Below are 17982 nucleotides of genomic sequence, written 5' to 3' on the forward strand. Positions count from 1 at the left end.
TTGCATTTGGTTCCAGAATTAAAGGCAAGTCAATAATGCGTCAGTGAAGTAATAAAGCTTTCAGCTGCAAGAATATAACTGCATCAAACTCATATAATGTTGACACCCTGTGGTGTTCAACTATGCAGACAAATGCAGACAAAAAATAAATAAATAAACAAATAAATAAATAAATAAATAAAAATAAAAAAAAATAATGCGTCAGTGTGATGTGGTGTTAAAAAAAGCACACACTGACCTACTAGTAAGTTGAGCATGATGTAGGCTATAATGACATAGAAAGAGCAGAAGTAGATGAGCGCTCCAGCATAGTTGCCACAATCAGTCTCCCAGTAGCGAAGTTTATCCGGTGTGCAGAATGGAGGCTGCACCTGTGGACAGAAAAAAAAAAAAAAAAAAACTAATTAAATATAATTTGCATCAACCAGTTGGGCATTAAACACATTAAATGTTCCATGAAAGTGAGTTAAGTGGTCGGCTGACCTGAATCACAGAAAGCATGTTTTCCTACTTACATGGAGATAACTAAGCATGCAGATCGCCATGTCAACAGTTTCCACTGCCACTAGTTCTTTTGTATCTAATAGGCTCCAAAAAAACTGCTGACAGTGAAATCAGTGCCACAGCGATATGGACAACACAATGTAACCACGGTAACTCTTGTGAGCACTACGAATCCTTTTGTACTGGAGGTGCAGCAGAAAATTGAGGTGAAGCAACCCTCCAACAACAACAAAACGTAACGTAAACAATACATATCATTTTTCCAGATTGAGAATGCGTGGTCTGTTCCTTTGTCCTGTCCATCTTACCATGCAGTCGTGCATGATTTTATTCCAATCTTCCCCAGTGACTATACGGAAGAGAACGGTGATAGCTTTGCCCGCTGTGGAGAAGTTGGCGTGCCTGTGATTGGAGGAGACAAACGGAGAGAACAAAGTCCATGTCTTGTCATGTCTTACCTCTGCTTACAGGCTGCATTGTTCTTTAGAATAAAAAAAATAATAATAAAAAAATAAAATGATAAGTACCGGTTAATGTTCTCTCCGTATTTGACAGTTCCAAAGAGAACAACTCCAGCAAATGCATAGCAGAGGAGGAGGAGGAACATCCCCACGATGATGAAGAAGCTCTTGTACATGCTCACTACTACAGTCAGCAGCAGCATCTTCAGCGTCACCTTCACACATCGTACACACATGTTCCGATTATTATTTCATCACTACAGTATCACAAATATTTTTTGGCAAAACCCTTTTTCTTTTCGTAAAAATACTCACATGTTTCCCACATATTGTGAAGAACCTGAAGACTATCACGCACGTGCCCATCATGTAGGTATATGCATTCTGAATGGGTGGGATTATAGGGTTATTTTCTATTTTCATGTATTGGAATTCCCTCAAAGAAACTGTATTTTTTTCCTAACCAGTAATGAAAAGTGCAGGACTATCCAGATGACGCCCAGTGACGTGACCAGCAGGTCGTAGCGATTCCGTCGGCTCTGCCAGTAACCCGCTGGAGACATGGCGATCAGCTTCATTGTCACCTAGGAAACATTAGTCTGGCATCAGACGAAGTGATCACAGTAAAGCTTAAAAACTATGTCTGTATTCAGCAGAAAGCAGAAGCTTACCTCCAGCACAAATATAAAGGTGAAGACCACGGACATGGTGGCAAGGGGGAATGTGACTTTATCATCTACGTCCCACTACAGAAGCAGACCCATGCACGTTACGGTCAGTTTGCATACATCATCCCTAAAATGAGTTGGAAAATACACGATGCATTGCAAGTTGAGCCCTCACCTTGACTGACAGCAGGACAGATTGTGCCAACACCAGCACAGCAATGCCGCGTTTGAAGAAAGGGTGTTGAGTAATGTCATACATCTTGGCTCGAAAACCTCCATTCTCTGCAAGACAGACAGGAAACCGGAGATTCACTAAAACCTGCGCAGCGATTAAAAGCCTTCTGTAGGGATTTCACATTTTCAGGCAGTTATGATTGAGTCATTGATTAGATTTCAGTTTCTAAAACCTCTCTGTCAAGCTGTCTGATGTTTGAATCTGGGGTAGTATCATTAACCGTCCAGCAGATGGCACTCATGGTTTGCATGCTGTTGGACTTTTCTGTGCTGTAGTTTTTTTTTTTTTACACACATTTATTCAAGCAAATGCACTAGTGTCAAGATGAGGGTAGCAAATAAATGCAAACAATGTAAATATTCTTAGGATTTTGGCAAGATAGCCCACAGAGAAATACTTCAGGTGACATCATCTGTCCCATTAGGCATAATTGGAAAGCTTTTATAACCTTATCTGAGGCAGTATACCGTAATCACATTTAAGGAACAATGTCATCATATTTTGGATGTTCTTCTTTCTTATTTCCCAGACAGAAAAGTTTTTCTTATCTGTCCAAGTTATTAAGTACTTTAGGAGGTGCTAAGTTTGTTGGCCACTACCGAACCCCGTCCTAACTCTGCCTAATAATACTATATTTCATTTGCCCCTTCTGGCTCTAACTGCTCTGTGGTTTAAAAGATTAGTTGGCTCTGTTCACATGCACTTTAAATTTCCTTCTTGTTTAATTTGTCAGCGTTCGAGATTTAAAACTGACAAATTATTTTATCCATCTCAACAACAACAAATCCGTCTCTGAGAATATCTTTTCTGCAAATCATTTTCCTAACTGGCTCTGCCGTCCACGTCAAAGCGGGCAAACAAACGGCATCACGTCCAGTCGCAGGCACCGATCAGCCACAACATTAAACCCACTGACAGGAGGAATAAATAACACTGAGCATCTTGTGACAAGTCAGCGTTCTGCTGAGAAACTTTTGGACCTGGACCAGGTACAACCACCCCACAGCAGTGACACTCAGACACAGACACGCACACACAGAAAACAGTTTAGGTACAACTCAATAAAACATGACAAACAGCACCTGGCCTCCAAATTCACTCCCTCCCAAACTGATCAAGCATCTGTGATGATCCACAGAGGCTCCTAAACCTCAACTCATAGGCCCATGTCCATTCTCTGATGACTCACTGAACTGTTTTGGAGGCACAAAGGAGATCTACACAATATTAGGAATGTTATGCCTGGTCGGTGTACATGCGAGTACTGTGACCAGGACCGTATGGGTGAAGGCCGGCTCTGTGCTGTACTGATCTGCCAGCAGAGGGTGAGTGCTGCCGGGGCTGAGGGCCTTTGGATGCGGATCAAAGTCGGGCTGATACTGCTGGTGTAAGCGGCACCGCAGACTAAAACCGAAGCCATTGATTTTCTGTTAGTTCTCAGCCTCCACCGTACTAACAGGCAATTTCCCACACTGCCTCAAAGGTACTTCAGCCGTTCTCATGACTCTAATCACATATGGGAGAGCAACGGTGCAAACGTGCGGTGTTCCCCTGGGAAATATGGGTCAATAAGAGTCGGGTGTAGACGGCGTATGGAATTTGTGAGCACCTGTCCATAAATATAAATTTAGCATGAGTGGAAGAGTAGTTCACTTTAACGGAGGTGTGAAGTTGGGTAAATACATTTTCTGCTGAGGGCAGGTACATGTGTGATTCAGTGTCTGAGCCATTTGCATTGTCTGTCTTAATATTCAGATTACGGCTGCTGGTAATCAATTGGGTGTCAAGACGAATCCACCCATGCATCAATCCTCAATGAAAAACAAGGACTATTAAATATGGATTAATCATGCAGGTGCTGCTCAACAACAGACAAATACACACACACACACACACCTCACAGTTGAGAGAGAGCGATAAAGACGTGAGTGTCACTGTGCTTTAGATCTGCGCTGTGTTACAGGATGATGTGCAAAGCGTTTCTTGCACATATTTTAGTGCGTGGCCCTACCTGGGCGCGGGGGTAGGTGGAGAGGCTGGGCTATTTTCAGTCGACTCTTCAGATCCTCCCATCTTCTCTGGTCTACTGTCAGCAGAGCGGTACCCTGACGTAGGGAGAACGACACATTTAATCCCTGAAGGTGGCACTTTTGAAAGCCTTGTGGTCTAACTGATGTGGAGCTGAAGTTAAAGACAACTTTAATGTAATCTTTGAAAACAGGCGAATTGTTTTATGTTCTTCTATGATCTCTGTGACAAAAAGAGAAGTATGCTCTCAGTGCTAATAGCGCGTCAAGGGTGCCGGCGTAACGTCTCCCTCATTAATATGTAAATCTATGAAGCGAGGCACATTAAAGTCTAATCATATCCCCTACTCCATGTGGGCTACCTGCGGCGCCAGTATGAAGTTTATTCTTGGGTAATCATGCTCATGAGAAAAAAAGTGCCTCATAATTTATACATTATTATTATTATTATTGCTAACACAGCCACACACAGTGGCTATAAGTGTGACTCATACCTTGTTCTCATTGAAGTTTGCGATGACCACTCCGACAAAGAGAGTGAGTCCAATCATGCACCCCAGAAACACAAAGACGTGGATGTAGATGCCATGGATCTGTAGACACAGAGGTGTATAAACTGGGCTGAGTAACAGTGTAGGATAAAGTAGGGAGCAGAGAAAACTTCCATGGCAGATATTAGAAAGGTTAGGTCGTATCAGTACCGGTCCAACGCGGTGAATGATGACGTCTCGGACCTCCACCCAGCCTTTCAGTGACAGCACTTCGAACAGGGCCAACATGGCATTTCCCACATTGTCAAAGTTAAAGTTGCGAGGGTTGGCCCTGGAAAAGGACAAAAATGGATACATTAATCACTGGCTGTGAAAAACAATCCTAAAAAACAGCGTGAAAAAAAGTCTTACCAGACACGTGGTACCCAGAAACCCGGTTTCTTCTCTCCAGGCTTTAGCCTCAAGTTGAGGTTTTTGGAAACGCTGACATTTATTCGGAATATACCGTGACAATCCTCCTGAGAGAGAGCACACAGTAAAACATAAAGTAAAGACTATGCCCATTTTTTTTTGCCGAGTTTTAGTGTAAAACTATTAAATCACTGGTCTTAAGAAAGTAGGTTAAAAGGAAGCTCCGGATTATCGATTTGACAGGGGAAACCGTTTTTTTTTTTTTTTGTGTTACTTAGTGAGTCTCTGCAGGGAGCGTAGAAAGGGAGGAGATGGTTTAGTGAGGAGATTATGTTGCTTGCTGTACCCGTTTAAGGATATGGGGGTCGTTGCACTTGGCGAGCTTTCCGGCAAACAGCTGAACTCCAAAGCTTGCGAACACCAGCATTAGTGTGAGGAGCAGAATGGAAACCTGCGGGAAGAATCAATCACGAGTTTAAGGCAGACAGACCAACGTAATCCAATGTAGCAATGTAGTCTCAGAGGCTAGAGTGCAAATCTAAGCACGTCAGGCGTCTGAGGACGTAGGAACCCGCTGAGAGAAATACGTCAGACTCAAAGAAAATCTGTAACTGTTGCATGCTCCTGGTAATAGAATATTAAAAGAATGAAAATATCATATATTTCTTGGTAGGCAAAGGTAAGAAAAGCCCATGGGGCAATGGGGTCCTGACATTCGCGTGAATGTTACTCTGACATGAAACAGGCACGAACTCCCCGATGACAAGAGCGCTCCCACAAAAACTGCTCAGGAACAGTTTGAGGAAACAAAGTCCCTCGATCCCAATGCAATCCACAGTGGCTGCACCCTGCAACCCACAGGCCCCAGAGGATCCCACCTGCCTGGCTGATGGGTGTAAAGAAGTTACCACTTGCCTGAAAACGGCAGCAAATCTTAATTTTATGGTCGCTTAGGTTTCTAATATTTTTTTTCCCCCTAATTAAATGATTGAAAGTAGTTGTGCATTGTGCATGTAGTATACAACAGCTGACAGGGTTGTTTCATTAATATAAACAGACTTATATATATATTTAATATGTAAAAACAAAACAAAAAAAGCTAAAGCTGCTAAATTTTGACACACAAAATTGTATGTGACAACTAACCAGGAAAATCTCCTTGAATCCTTTGAGGACCTCCCGCACCACCTTCCTCATCTGGGGTACCAGCTTGAAGATCCTGAGCGGACGCAGGCAGCGCAGCATCATCAGCAGCTGAGCCCCAGACTCAGGAGGGACGTCAGGAGGCAGCCAGCACAGAAAGATCAGACTCACCTGCAGTTAACACAGCACAAGGAAAAGACGAATGGCGAAGGGCAATGAGAGCATCCTACGGATCGTACAGATGTTCATGGCATGGCTGGAAATTACTGTTTTCGTGAAATAAAGTTGAATTGCTCCATCCTCTTAGTGCTAACCTTGAACAGATGGGTTCTACTGCAAGCCAAGACTTTAATCTCATATTCCATAGGTCTTTAACAGGGGGTCCGCGACCCCTAGGGGGTCTGCAGAGTGACTGCAGGGGGGTCGCAAAATCTTTGGTTTAATAGACATGTTTTATATATTTTTTTACAATTTTCCTCCACAAATTTAAATACACATTAACACGAATGCAAAATATGAGGCCAAAATGGCTTGGTGATTCACTGTCCCTACTACATTTAGCTAGGTTTAAATTTAAAACTTGAATCCGTCAATCATTTTCTTCACATGTACACATGTGTACAACTATGTTTACTGCAGGTGCATGGCCACCCAACTACTGCACATATTTGAAATGAATATTTTAACCCGTGTATTACTTGAGTAGCTTAATACTGAACGTAAATAATGATGCATATTTGTAAATAGCCCTTGGCTGAGTTTAATATAGAACACGTACAGTAGGTAATCTTTCAGTTTGGGTCCCTGGCCTGAAAAAACATTGAACACCCCTGTCATATTCGATGTTTAGTTTAGTTTTAGAATGATGTTTAACAATACCTAGTGTACCTGCAATTAAAAACCCACTTCTATTTCACAGACAAACTATTCTATAATGACAATACAATTGCTCATGTATTGGTAATTTGAAATGTAAAAAGGAAAAATTTGTTATACTTATGTAGGCTTTTATGCAAAGTACAAGGATGTAAAAAAACAAAAAAAACAATTGAAATGCTGCAAAAAAGCAGCAAACACTAAAAAAAGATAGTGTAAGATAACTTAAATTGCTATCGTCTATGATGGCAAATGCATGCGGAAAATTGTTTGGGTGTTGATGGGTACAATAATGTAACATGCGTTTGTTTTTTGTTTCAGAAATATAAAGACCAATGGAACAGAGGCTGAGAACATTTTGTTCGTGCTATATGTAAGATTCACTTTTATTAATAGTGTCAAAAACCATAAAAAACTGTGTTGATGCGCTTCACAGTAACATAAGATCAGGACCCCAAGGGCAAGCGCCAAAGACGATGGTAAAAAAAAAAAAAAATAACAAATAAAAACTCCGTTTCAATAGGAAGAAACTTTGAGCAGAGAGCTATTGCAGGTAGCATATATCTTACTTTATGAGTGTATGCGCTTTTTTATGAGTACATTCAGTTCGACGGGTCACAGCTGTTCTGGCAAGGAGACTTGAGGATTGTTTGTGTTTTAGTGCTCTGTTTGAGTCTCCTGGCAGGTTTTTATTTTATGGTCACTCAGTTTTCTCATTTGATAGAATATTTTTCCACATTAAATGGTTGAATGTAGCTATATTATATTATATTTTTGCACATTTTGGCTCCCATGCTCACGGTGCATGTAGTACCAAGTTTTGGAATCTTTTGGTAATTTTGGTAATTACACAACATACATTTGTTTCTGTTAAGTCAAAATTGTATGGACCATGTCAGAGAGGATAACAAAGCTAGTTAGTAAATTTTTACGAAGCTGTATGCAGGAACTATTGAAATTCTGGGGATTCAGCATTCAGTCTCTTTTGTTACGTCCCTGAAGAATTATCAAACAGAACCAATCACGTTTAAAGGAAGCAGCCTTTATATTTGATTTCTCACGAGATAGATGAAGATGTCCATAACTCCTCCGAAGTCTCTGATGACCGCTGTGGGGGTGAAGAACAGGCCGTCGGCCATGATCTTCAGGTTGAGCTCTATGCTCATGAATATCACAAACACGTACTCCCCGATCTGAAACAGACACCACGGTTTTAACAGCTCTTCATTCGTATACCAGTTTCTTTTTCAATGAAATCTGGTTCATTACCTGGAGCGTGGGGACGTGCATGACCCTGGTGAAGGGTGATTCAAACATCATGGAGATGCAGGAGCAGATGGTCACCACAATCATAACCCAATCCAGATAGGTGACCAAGCCCAGGAGATCGCTACAGTGGCACACACATTAATACAGACTTTCAGGGTAACATGGAGAAATAGTATGTACAGTGTAAGTAGGTCAAGAAAGCTTTTCGCTTGCAAACATGCGAAACACCCGGGGATAATTCTACACAAAGAGACAGGGGAAGACCAAGAGAGAGGGAGAAGGCGGCAAGAGGTACCAGCAGCTGAATGAGAATAAATCTTTGTGCGTGTGAGCAGCCCGATCTGTTCTACAGCAGGATGTCAGTGAAAATCCCCAGGCGCCAATGGTATCTGATCCAAAGGACTGCCTCTCACTTTAATAATCAGTCGCTCTGCTTGGCTGCATTACTATCAGGTTGCATAATGAGGGAATTATATTTCAACAGCTCCTGGTTTAAAAATTTCATTCCTTTGCCGCAGTTTGGGGAGGCACAACGGGCAGGTAATAAGCAACAGAATTAATGAGTATTCCCCTCATGTAGAATGAACATCAAGTAGTAAAGGAATCAATAATTCATCACACTTACTACAGCTGGTGGTATTTGGTGTTCTTGACTGCTCCCGTTATTGGGTCTGTTTTGGATCTAGATATGAATTCAGAGGGAATAAAATAAAGGATGAGTAAAAAGTAGTCATACGACCATTTTACTTCCACTTTACTTCAAATCTATAACATTGTTGATACGTTGTTATATGTTCAGGGGCAACATCTGGGGCTGATAAATGAAGCCATCATGCCAGGGCTAAAAGTTCCTTGAATGTCCATTTGAGACTGGCTCCAAAAAGGAGTCAATCCCCACAGAGCTCCCTGTTAAAAAGCCCAACTTTATACTCAATTTATCTCCAGTCATGGCAATTGTATGGGTATTTATTTTCTATTAAAGCTTAAACTTATGCATAATTTAGGGCATGGTTGCTTTGAGTGACAGTTGGGTCCCATCTCAGGTTGTTAGCTCTCTGCCTTAGCGGAATTAAGGCTCAGTCAGACGCAGTCAGATGTCACATGAGGTTCATTCGTCTTTAGTCAAAGGTCAATGGTTATGATCATCTGGAGCCATTTGGAGTCAGCTAAGAACCCTGAAAAATAGCAAATGTAGAGCATATCTCTACACTGATTAAACTAAAAGACCAATCTTACGCATTGAAGCGAGCTCGAACGATCACCCTGCAGAAGTTCCGGAAACGGTGCTCGCGACCCACAATGAAAAGAGGCTTATCGAAGTATGGATGGTTCTCCCTGAGCTCCTCCTCCTGAACTTTTCTGCGCACAAACCCAGACAAATTTACGTCAACTGAACGGAAAGGATCATAACCATAGCTCACTGAACGGTAATAGCTCTATACTTGGCGTTAATACCTCTTCATTTCAGCTTGTTCTTTCTTTTCTTGGATCATCTTGATCTCGCTGTCCTCTCTCTGGGCGTTTCGGTAGCGCACTGTGCTGGAATGCTGGGAAAAGAGACAGCGTACGGCATATATCTTCTCGCATGCTACATCTTTGAGTCAGTCTGAAGGAGCAGATGACATTAATCAAGTTTGTAATGCATGATTTTGCTCTCACATCTTGCGTGAGAGTCTCCAGCGACTTCCCACGGCTGATCCTCTGACTCGTGGAACCATGTCGCAGAGATCTGCAGACACAATAGGCAGACTATAAGATGTCACCTTGATGTTTCAAGGTAATGAAGCACAGGTAAGCACTCGTTTGCGTTTTGTGCGCGTGTGCGTGTGTGTACCAGACCTGCGCTCCTGCCGTATGTGATGCTGAACGCTGAGTATGGAGCGTTCTTTGGCTGGCTGGCCTTCAAAGGATCCACTTAGCATACGCTGTCTGGTACAAGCCCTGGGAACCGTGGACATGAAAATGTTTGTTCTTGATCAATACAATAGCAACTAAACAAAGTCAGCGTGCGAGGCCATCGCCAACACAGCTGCATCCACTGTATTTTCCTGCCTAACAAGCTATCTTTGGCTCACCTCCGTCTGGACCCGTAAGAGTACCAACCCGGACTTTCACTGTGAAAGAGCTTCTATTAGTCAGCGTGTGTGTGTGTGTGTGTGTGTGTGTGTGTGTGTGTGTGTGTGTGGGGTATGCCTGTCCTTTCTGGCTAACAGCAGAGCCATGTACCAGAACAGAGCTAATGACACTGTGGGCACCAGCAGTGTGTGTTTTGTAATCATTTGCAGAGACTCTGAGAGATTACTTGTTTATTAGCAATAAGTACGCCTGAATGCCCGCATATGCTGAACTGGGTGTGAGCGCGTGCATTTGTCTGCATTGGTATGTGAGCCTAATTGTGTGTTAGTGTGGAAGATGGCAGGCCAGACAGAACGTGTTATGACTACTGATGTGCCGTCTATCTTTCAGGCCCGACAGAATAAGAGGGGTGAAGGGGGGCAGATTGGACACGGTGCCGGCAAGCTAATCTGCACTTAGTGCCAGCTCTGCCATGCTGAACAGCAAATTATCCATTTACTTCATCGCCACAGTAAATGAGTCTGAAGTAGGTCTGGTGTGTGTGTGTGTGTGTGTGTGTGTGTGTGTGTGTGTGTGTGTGTGTGTGTGTGCGTGCGTGAATGTGTTGGCGTGTGTGTTTTGTGCGTGTGTGCAAAAAGAGACAAACGTTAACAATACAAGAGTGCTGTTGCTGTAGATCTCCATCTAATATGCACACGCATTATTAGTTTCACCCACACAAAGGCTGGGATGCATTTTTATGACTGGAGATGATGCATACTAAACACATCTAGCTGTTGTCTCCAAGGAAATGGGTAAAGCCAAAATTGCGTGACGTCCTGGATACAGACAATATAATACAGTGTTTCTTTACAATTGCAGGTGCAAAGACGTCAGCATGTCCTTCTTAATATTAGACTAGATTTAGAGCCTTTCAGTCATGTAGGTTATGAATAAGCATTGTTCCAACAGCATTTCGGCAACTGCATTTTGTCATAGTCCTAACGTAGGGTTGCCAAAACATTGTTGAAACCAAATGTTTAACCTGCAAATCACCACAACCAAGCTTACTGGGTAGGTGTTGATGTGTCTTACCGAAGGATTTTATTGATTGTTGTTTCTTTTTCCAGAAGGTTGCGAGCCCGAATGCTAAATATTGACCTGCGAAGCTGACGGAGAACATCGAGAAATTCAATTAGCTGGTTGTTTCTTCGTTTATAGCAATGTAGACAGAGCAATCACTTTTATCTCCACGCCCAGTGCGTGTGTTGGAGAGACACATGTAGCGATTAAATAAGAACGTAAGTAAAAGTCTGTGAAAGTACCTTCTGGTCAATATACTTGTTGTCTTCGATGGCCGAGCGTTTGGAGTGGTCACAAGAGGAGGAGGAAGCGGAGGGAAGACGCCGGAACAGACAACTGGTGTCCTGCTGCTGGCGATCGATAAACTGCTTCATGAAACTCTCCCTACAGTGCACAACAACCCACACAAACATCACACGCAAGTCTGACGGATTCTAATCCACGGTGTCCCACAGAAAGGTGGATGAAGGCTCAATCATCTCCGCAAATGCAGCCGCGAAATGTGTCAGAGGAGGCTGCAGCAGCTCAGCAGATGGGCTGCAGAGGAGGATTTCTGGGGAGAGAAGGACCCAGCTGTGCACTAATCAGCAGCTAAATGGTAAAATTGATTAAGAGGTCCATTGTGTGGGACACAGTCCATCTCTCCTGCTAAAAGCAGCATAGCACAAAATCATTATCGGTTACTATCTACAAGGAGAAGATATGACATGTTTCTCTCTTGGTCAAAATATTAAATGCTACACTGTATACAGAGACTTCTTCTTACTGGACGCATTTCTCAACAGCAAAGCAGACATTTACATCTATAAGTGACATAAGTGACGTGTGTGTCTGCTTGTGGCTGCGTACCTGATCCTGGGCACAGTGAAATCAGACGGGAGCTTGGAGATCTTCACCATCTGAGGTCTGTTTGGGAACTTTTCAAAGATCCTGAGTCGCAGAGGGAGCTTCTCTTTGGTGTCAGCATTAGCTTCGCTTTGCTTGAGCTGTCAGAGGGAGGAGGAGAGGCAGGTCAGGCACAGAACACAACCGAACAGCGAGATACTGCAAAAGGGGTGAGAATGAAGGGGGATTCAAATAAGACACAAAAGGAGAGGAAGCGGAACACAGTTTATGTGGGATTGGGCTGTGGAAACGTTCGGGATTTTGAAAACTGCTGGAGAACCCTTGGTATTCACGAGGAAAGGGCACGAGACTGAGCCTGGGATTTACCAGAGGAAACTGGTTTTATCTGAGCTTTGGGGGTGCAGCGTTAGGTTTCCGCCTGATGATGGCAGCAACACACTTATCTACAAAACACACACATACACGCACACACACACAGCACATACAGTACAGACAGCCACATTGACGATGAGATCCCACTTACTTTTTTTTTTTTTTTTTTTTACAAAAGAAGGGAGAAGGCAACGAAAGAAAAAAAAAGAAAGATTACTTTGGAGTGGTTAATGAAGAAAAGAAAAGGTGGTGACAGAATAATGTGCATGCGAGCAGGCTTAAGCACTGCGGCCCAGACGGGTGAAATAAAAAGATGACAAAGGGAATGGAAGCAATTATTTCCATTTAATTACATATGTGGGAGGCTGATTGAAATTCCCTTGCAGGTATTCTCTTTCTGCAGATAACCCTTGATGCATTGCAGATTAGGCCTGGAAGTGAAGTGCATTCGGAGCAACAGTGAATGGCAGCTTATCATTTCGAGAAGGAAGCCGCCGTGAAATATATTGACTGGGCTTAGTGTTTCCTCTGTCAGTCGGGGCGTTTGTCTGTCTGTCAGCCGATAAAAATGTCCCCCCGTTCTGTTGGCGCGTATTGGTATTTCTGCCAGCGCTTGTCTGACTGAGCAACCGAATGACTAGAACAGCCTCTAGTGTGTGTGAGGGATAACAGCCAGGTGAAGCAGAGACCTGACAAAGGAGGGAATGGAAATCTGTCTATCCACTTTCTTTTACCTAGCAGACTGAAATGCGGCAGCTTCTTTTTTTTTCACCCCGAGTGGGTTGAGCGGTCGAGTGGCGTACTGTGAAGACGGAATTATGCACCAGCATTTGCTTGCCTAGGCTGCCTGTCTATATTCCGTCTCCCAAGATAGACGCCGGGTAGAAAGAGGCAACGGGGCAACGACTCAGATGGGTGAAACGGATAAAATATTGGATGGAAATGGGCAGAAAAATAAATAAATAATGACACGAAACTTAAGCGATGAACACACATGCAAACAGATTTCAAGATGGAAAAACAACGTTGCAGAAAGATGTTTTCATACTGTATCTGCTGCAGCGCAATACAATAGAAAAAAAAACCTTGCAGTTCTGTTGGTGGAACTTGCAGAAAGTGCTGCAGTCATCTCAAATAGAACCTGTATATTTGGATGCTGAAGCAGAACGCACAAACATATGCACACGCACAGACATGCACAGACACATACAGTGCAGGGTTAGTATGGACCCTACTGCTCCCAAGGGTCCTAATCAATTGGGCCGAGTCAGCGAGATGTACGGTTTAACCAAGGCTCCGCGCACTTATATGCAGCAGCTTCCCAATACAGCAAAACCTCTCCGTGAGTCCATCTGGCTTCATTAACCTCTCAGAGCATATGTTCTTCACTATCAATGTGAGCTTACATTTATCCTTCTTTATAAACGACTGCATCTCAGTTTTAGCTTGGGATTCAGTTAATTGCCTCCTTCAGTCCCGTGAACTTCAGTTGTTCCGTCCTCTTTTTTTTTACCCCCCACACATGAGAGAAGAAGTGCTTCAGGGAGAGCGATACGTTCAACTGGAAACGCTGTTAAAATACTTTGACACAAGTCGAGCACCGTTGAGTCAGGCGCACTTATTCACGTACTTCAATTTATTTATTACACGCTGCATCTGGGGACCAACCCACTCTGGAAATAAATAAGGGTGCGCACGGTTTAATTAGAAATCACACTAGAAAAAATGCTTCTTCAGCCATAGTGATATATGGTTTCCTCAGTTATTGACGCAGTATAAGGCCGTCCGGTAAAAGTTCACCTGGTGAGCGTGTGCGCCAATAGATCACTCACAATTGTACATATTCAGAGGACCTTTGGTCTGTTCAATACGTGGAATCGATAAAGCACACACAGAGAAGCAAGAACACAGGAACAGAGTGTTTCCAAGCTGAATGTGTCGCTTGTTAATTATTGGTTTTTATGTGTAACCGTCTCTGATATGCAGATAAACATTTGTGTCTTCATTTGTATGTATTTTCCTTATGTCAGTGTGCTTAAAAGTTCTAATCAGTATTATTTTGCAGTATCTTAACACGTTTCAGCTCTTTATTTTGCTTTAAAATGGAACAACTTGAGCATTCACGAAGCCAAAAAAATCTCTGACTGTGCAGTAGCTGCACATTTAAACAAAACAAAACAAAAAATCATCAAGTTGGTTCAACAGGCTGGTGAAGATAGAGCGTTTAGCAGCTAAAAGGAAAGCTAAAAGGTTGCACAATATATTCTTTGTGTGAAGACAAATACAAATAAATGCGAATCTTGCTCTGTATCGGCTTCAGGAAATGAGTCATACATGTAACGAGTCCGTTTAACTTTGTGTCATACACAGTGTCATATTTACAGCTCGTATCCACTGACCACAAAATGTTTGAGCCTTAAAGGATAAGCATTGCTTCCACATGTGTGTACATGTGCGACACATGTGACAAGCTTGTAGAACGTGCATTCAACCTGTTTGTCTGGATTCATGTGTGTGTAGGTAAAAAAAGGTGGATCAGTTTCTTTCTGTGTCACAGTGAACGTCTGATAAATCAAAACTACTACTCGGTCGGCCACTGATGAGATTTAGTGTACGCCGGTGCAACAATGGAGCCAAGACTAATGCGTTTTGCCTTGAGACCCATTCAGGTGACTTGCCTCTGCGTCCCCCTCCATTCAAGCCAATTTCAGGCTCCGCTGAGCTAAGGAACTTTCCATCCGGGATTTCCACAGGTTTCTCGGGAGGAGGAAACCTAATACAGACCATTAGCATTAGACTAAATTCAGTTGTAGCCATAGTTCAGGGAGAGCTTTGGGAGCAGATAAAAGTAGCCAGGATCAAAATGGTCACAGGCAAGAGGCTGAAAGGTCTGATGGAGTGAAAACCAGCTGGGAGTAAACACTTTTAAAAGTGTCTTTTGCTTGAACAAAGACATAAAACCCTGAATAAGAACACTATTTATAATTCAATCCGGTACTAATACCTTAAAATCCTTAAATGCAGAGTAAGAGCACGCTGGATCTAAGAGCTGAGACTTATCAGTGAGGAGGTTTACTGCATTCCTCTTGCATTTACCTAAAGTGCTATAGAGGTCGGAAGAGCTTCATTTTAGTTTATAGACTTTCAATAATAATAATAAAATCCATCAGCTGCTTCCAACTGCTCGAAAAACAAAACGAAATACACAGAATTGCGGAACAAAGATTGTCAGAATCTTGCATTTCCCACAAGCGTCCTGGTTGTCAGTGCAATTTGGAACAAAAGAGCATAAACACTAATTATTGACTCAGACAGGCATGTGTACGCAGAAGTAGCAGTCTTCTGAAAATGCTTCCGAGGCGCACAAACACAGAGTAGGAATATTTGTGAGAGTAACCGGTGGAACAATGGCAAATTGATGAACAGCCGCCTACAGAGCTGCTGCCCACACACGCCAGTCGAATGCCCGTGGGAGTACATACGTACTTCTTCTGCGTTTTACCATTGAGCAATCGCAGCCTGCCATTCAGCCACCGCCACCAGACGACAGCTGTGCATGTGTGATCATAGGCTCCGCGTTTTAGTGGCGGATGCACAGCCCTACGTGCTGAGTTATTCATCATTCAGCGTATCAGCGTCGCGTACCTACTGCCGAGAAGAAACAACACGCAGCGCGTTTCGCTGCATCTCTGCGAATCCCCACGGCAGTTTCATCCGTGATGTGACCTAATACTGAAATGCAGGAACGTATTCTCACTCTCGCGTGTGTGGTCCCCGTAATTCATAACAACGTATCTGGAACCCACAGTCCGTCACAGTCTTCCGAAGCCCTAGGGGCCAATCCGGCTGTAATACCCAGAAGAAGATCGAGTTAGCAGGGTCACCGTCTCCTCACATTAGCTGTGTAATGAGCCGTGCTGTGGAGCTGCTGTAAAGCCACACAGCCCATAAACCTCTAATAGCCGCCCCAATACCAAAAACAACTACAGATGCCATTAATTCTCTTATATCGGTAACCCGAACTATATTATTTTCATAAGGGTGGCTTTGGCTTCAGATCCCGAGTTGTTGGGGGAATATTCTGATAACCTACAGTGCTGTGAGGTAGCTGTTAAGGTTCACACCATGCAATCACAACATGCCCAGTTTGGCTGATTTGATGGATTTCACTCCCCTCTCTTTTTGCCTGCCATCACTGAACACAATAAAGTTTAAATTCACATTATATTAAAAGATAGCATTGCTTGTTGTTTGCGTAAATCCAGGTTAAAAGATGCTGCCCATGCCTATAATGTGATTCCATTCCTTAGTAGTCTCCCTTGAGATCCAATATTTTAGAGATCTGAGGACATTGTGTGATCACATCCTAGTGCAAACATGGAAAATCCTTAACAAAAAAGACCTACAATTTGTCTTTTTCAGAACTACTTCACGCATGTGTCAAGACTTGAGTGATTTATAGCGTGTGCTGATGCTAGTTTTAGAACGGGGCAGGGGCACGGAGCCTGGAGTGTCTTCCAGTAGAAAACTGAAAGTGACATTGAAAAGATAAGAACACATTGTATTGGGATTCTCCAAGGTATATGCTCTTTTCTTCTCCGCTCCCTCGGTCTTCCTCGCCTTTCTTCTCCTCCGTTAAATCCCCCAAATAAGTCCTTGGTCCATTAAATCACGTAAATGGAGGACAGGCTTTTAGTTTAATTCATAAATAATGAAATCCTTGGTGGGAAGCCTTAACACATTCACCCCATAACACGCTAGATCAAACTGAAGTCTCTTGAACAAAATGTATGTTCGGTGTATCTTATGAAACTGATTCGGAGAGCGGAGGGGATACACACAGCTCTTGCTATACTCTATTTCTATTGCCACAGTGACATTATAGCCTGTCACAGCTGTGGAACAGTGAATATTCATCCAATACCTGATTTAAACCCCATGAAAACATCTTGTTTTCCTCCCTCTCCCTCCCCTCCATCATGTTTATCTCCTCCTACATCTTCCTCTCCTTCCCTGTTTGATCTCTCGCTGTCAATGCCAAACCATACTTTAACCATCTGACAAATATGGAACAAGGCGATGGATGCAACTCAACTGACGACCACACACTGTCATCGCCATGGCTCCGTACCAATTCTGACAGGCCTGACACACTCAGGACAGCAATGTAATTAACTATATGCCAGAACACACCAGCGGTCTGTGCTGTGGGTCTGTTCAGGTCCCCACAGTGTTTCTTTAAGGATGTACATCTGGCGGTGAACTGATAATATCTTGGGAATCTCAGAGGGCAGTCATCTATCATTATCAGTCAAACCACAGCAGATGCCCACGTAGGCCCCTACAGAGACGAACAATTATAAATGCACATGTATCCATTTGTAAAGTCGTGCCATAAATCCTCGAAGAATATCGGGCCATAATTCAGATTTTGCGTGTGTGTGCCTTGCACTAGATGGCAGTATGGTTAGATGGTAGGAGCCATGAATCACATCACATGTTTATTCAGCTCTGCAGCTTTTAAACAGAACCTCGCATTTT

General features: G+C 43.0%; 1 protein-coding gene across 10 annotated transcripts in view; it reads right to left on the reverse strand.

Moving 5' to 3' along the window:
• The window catches only part of nalcn (sodium leak channel, non-selective), a 67514-nt gene that overhangs the window by 5427 nt on the left and 44105 nt on the right, over positions 1-17982 (reverse strand). For all 10 annotated transcript variants that reach the window (XM_047601460.1, XM_047601456.1, XM_047601459.1 and 7 more), the window contains 23 exons: positions 12073-12209; positions 11466-11607; positions 11236-11309; positions 9925-10026; positions 9745-9814; positions 9541-9632; positions 9322-9444; positions 8711-8767; positions 8086-8206; positions 7878-8009; positions 5944-6111; positions 5144-5248; positions 4798-4904; positions 4597-4717; positions 4390-4488; positions 3880-3973; positions 1809-1915; positions 1637-1711; positions 1430-1549; positions 1281-1349; positions 1032-1180; positions 813-906; positions 239-371 (listed from right to left, as the gene is read on the reverse strand). In XM_047601460.1, the coding sequence (XP_047457416.1) occupies positions 239-371; positions 813-906; positions 1032-1180; positions 1281-1349; positions 1430-1549; positions 1637-1711; positions 1809-1915; positions 3880-3973; positions 4390-4488; positions 4597-4717; positions 4798-4904; positions 5144-5248; positions 5944-6111; positions 7878-8009; positions 8086-8206; positions 8711-8767; positions 9322-9444; positions 9541-9632; positions 9745-9814; positions 9925-10026; positions 11236-11309; positions 11466-11607; positions 12073-12209 (2491 nt within the window). The remainder of the gene's footprint in view (positions 1-238; positions 372-812; positions 907-1031; positions 1181-1280; positions 1350-1429; positions 1550-1636; positions 1712-1808; positions 1916-3879; positions 3974-4389; positions 4489-4596; positions 4718-4797; positions 4905-5143; positions 5249-5943; positions 6112-7877; positions 8010-8085; positions 8207-8710; positions 8768-9321; positions 9445-9540; positions 9633-9744; positions 9815-9924; positions 10027-11235; positions 11310-11465; positions 11608-12072; positions 12210-17982) is intronic.

The sequence above is a fragment of the Mugil cephalus genome, chromosome 12, assembly GCF_022458985.1.
Source record: "Mugil cephalus isolate CIBA_MC_2020 chromosome 12, CIBA_Mcephalus_1.1, whole genome shotgun sequence".
Taxonomy (NCBI): domain Eukaryota; kingdom Metazoa; phylum Chordata; class Actinopteri; order Mugiliformes; family Mugilidae; genus Mugil; species Mugil cephalus.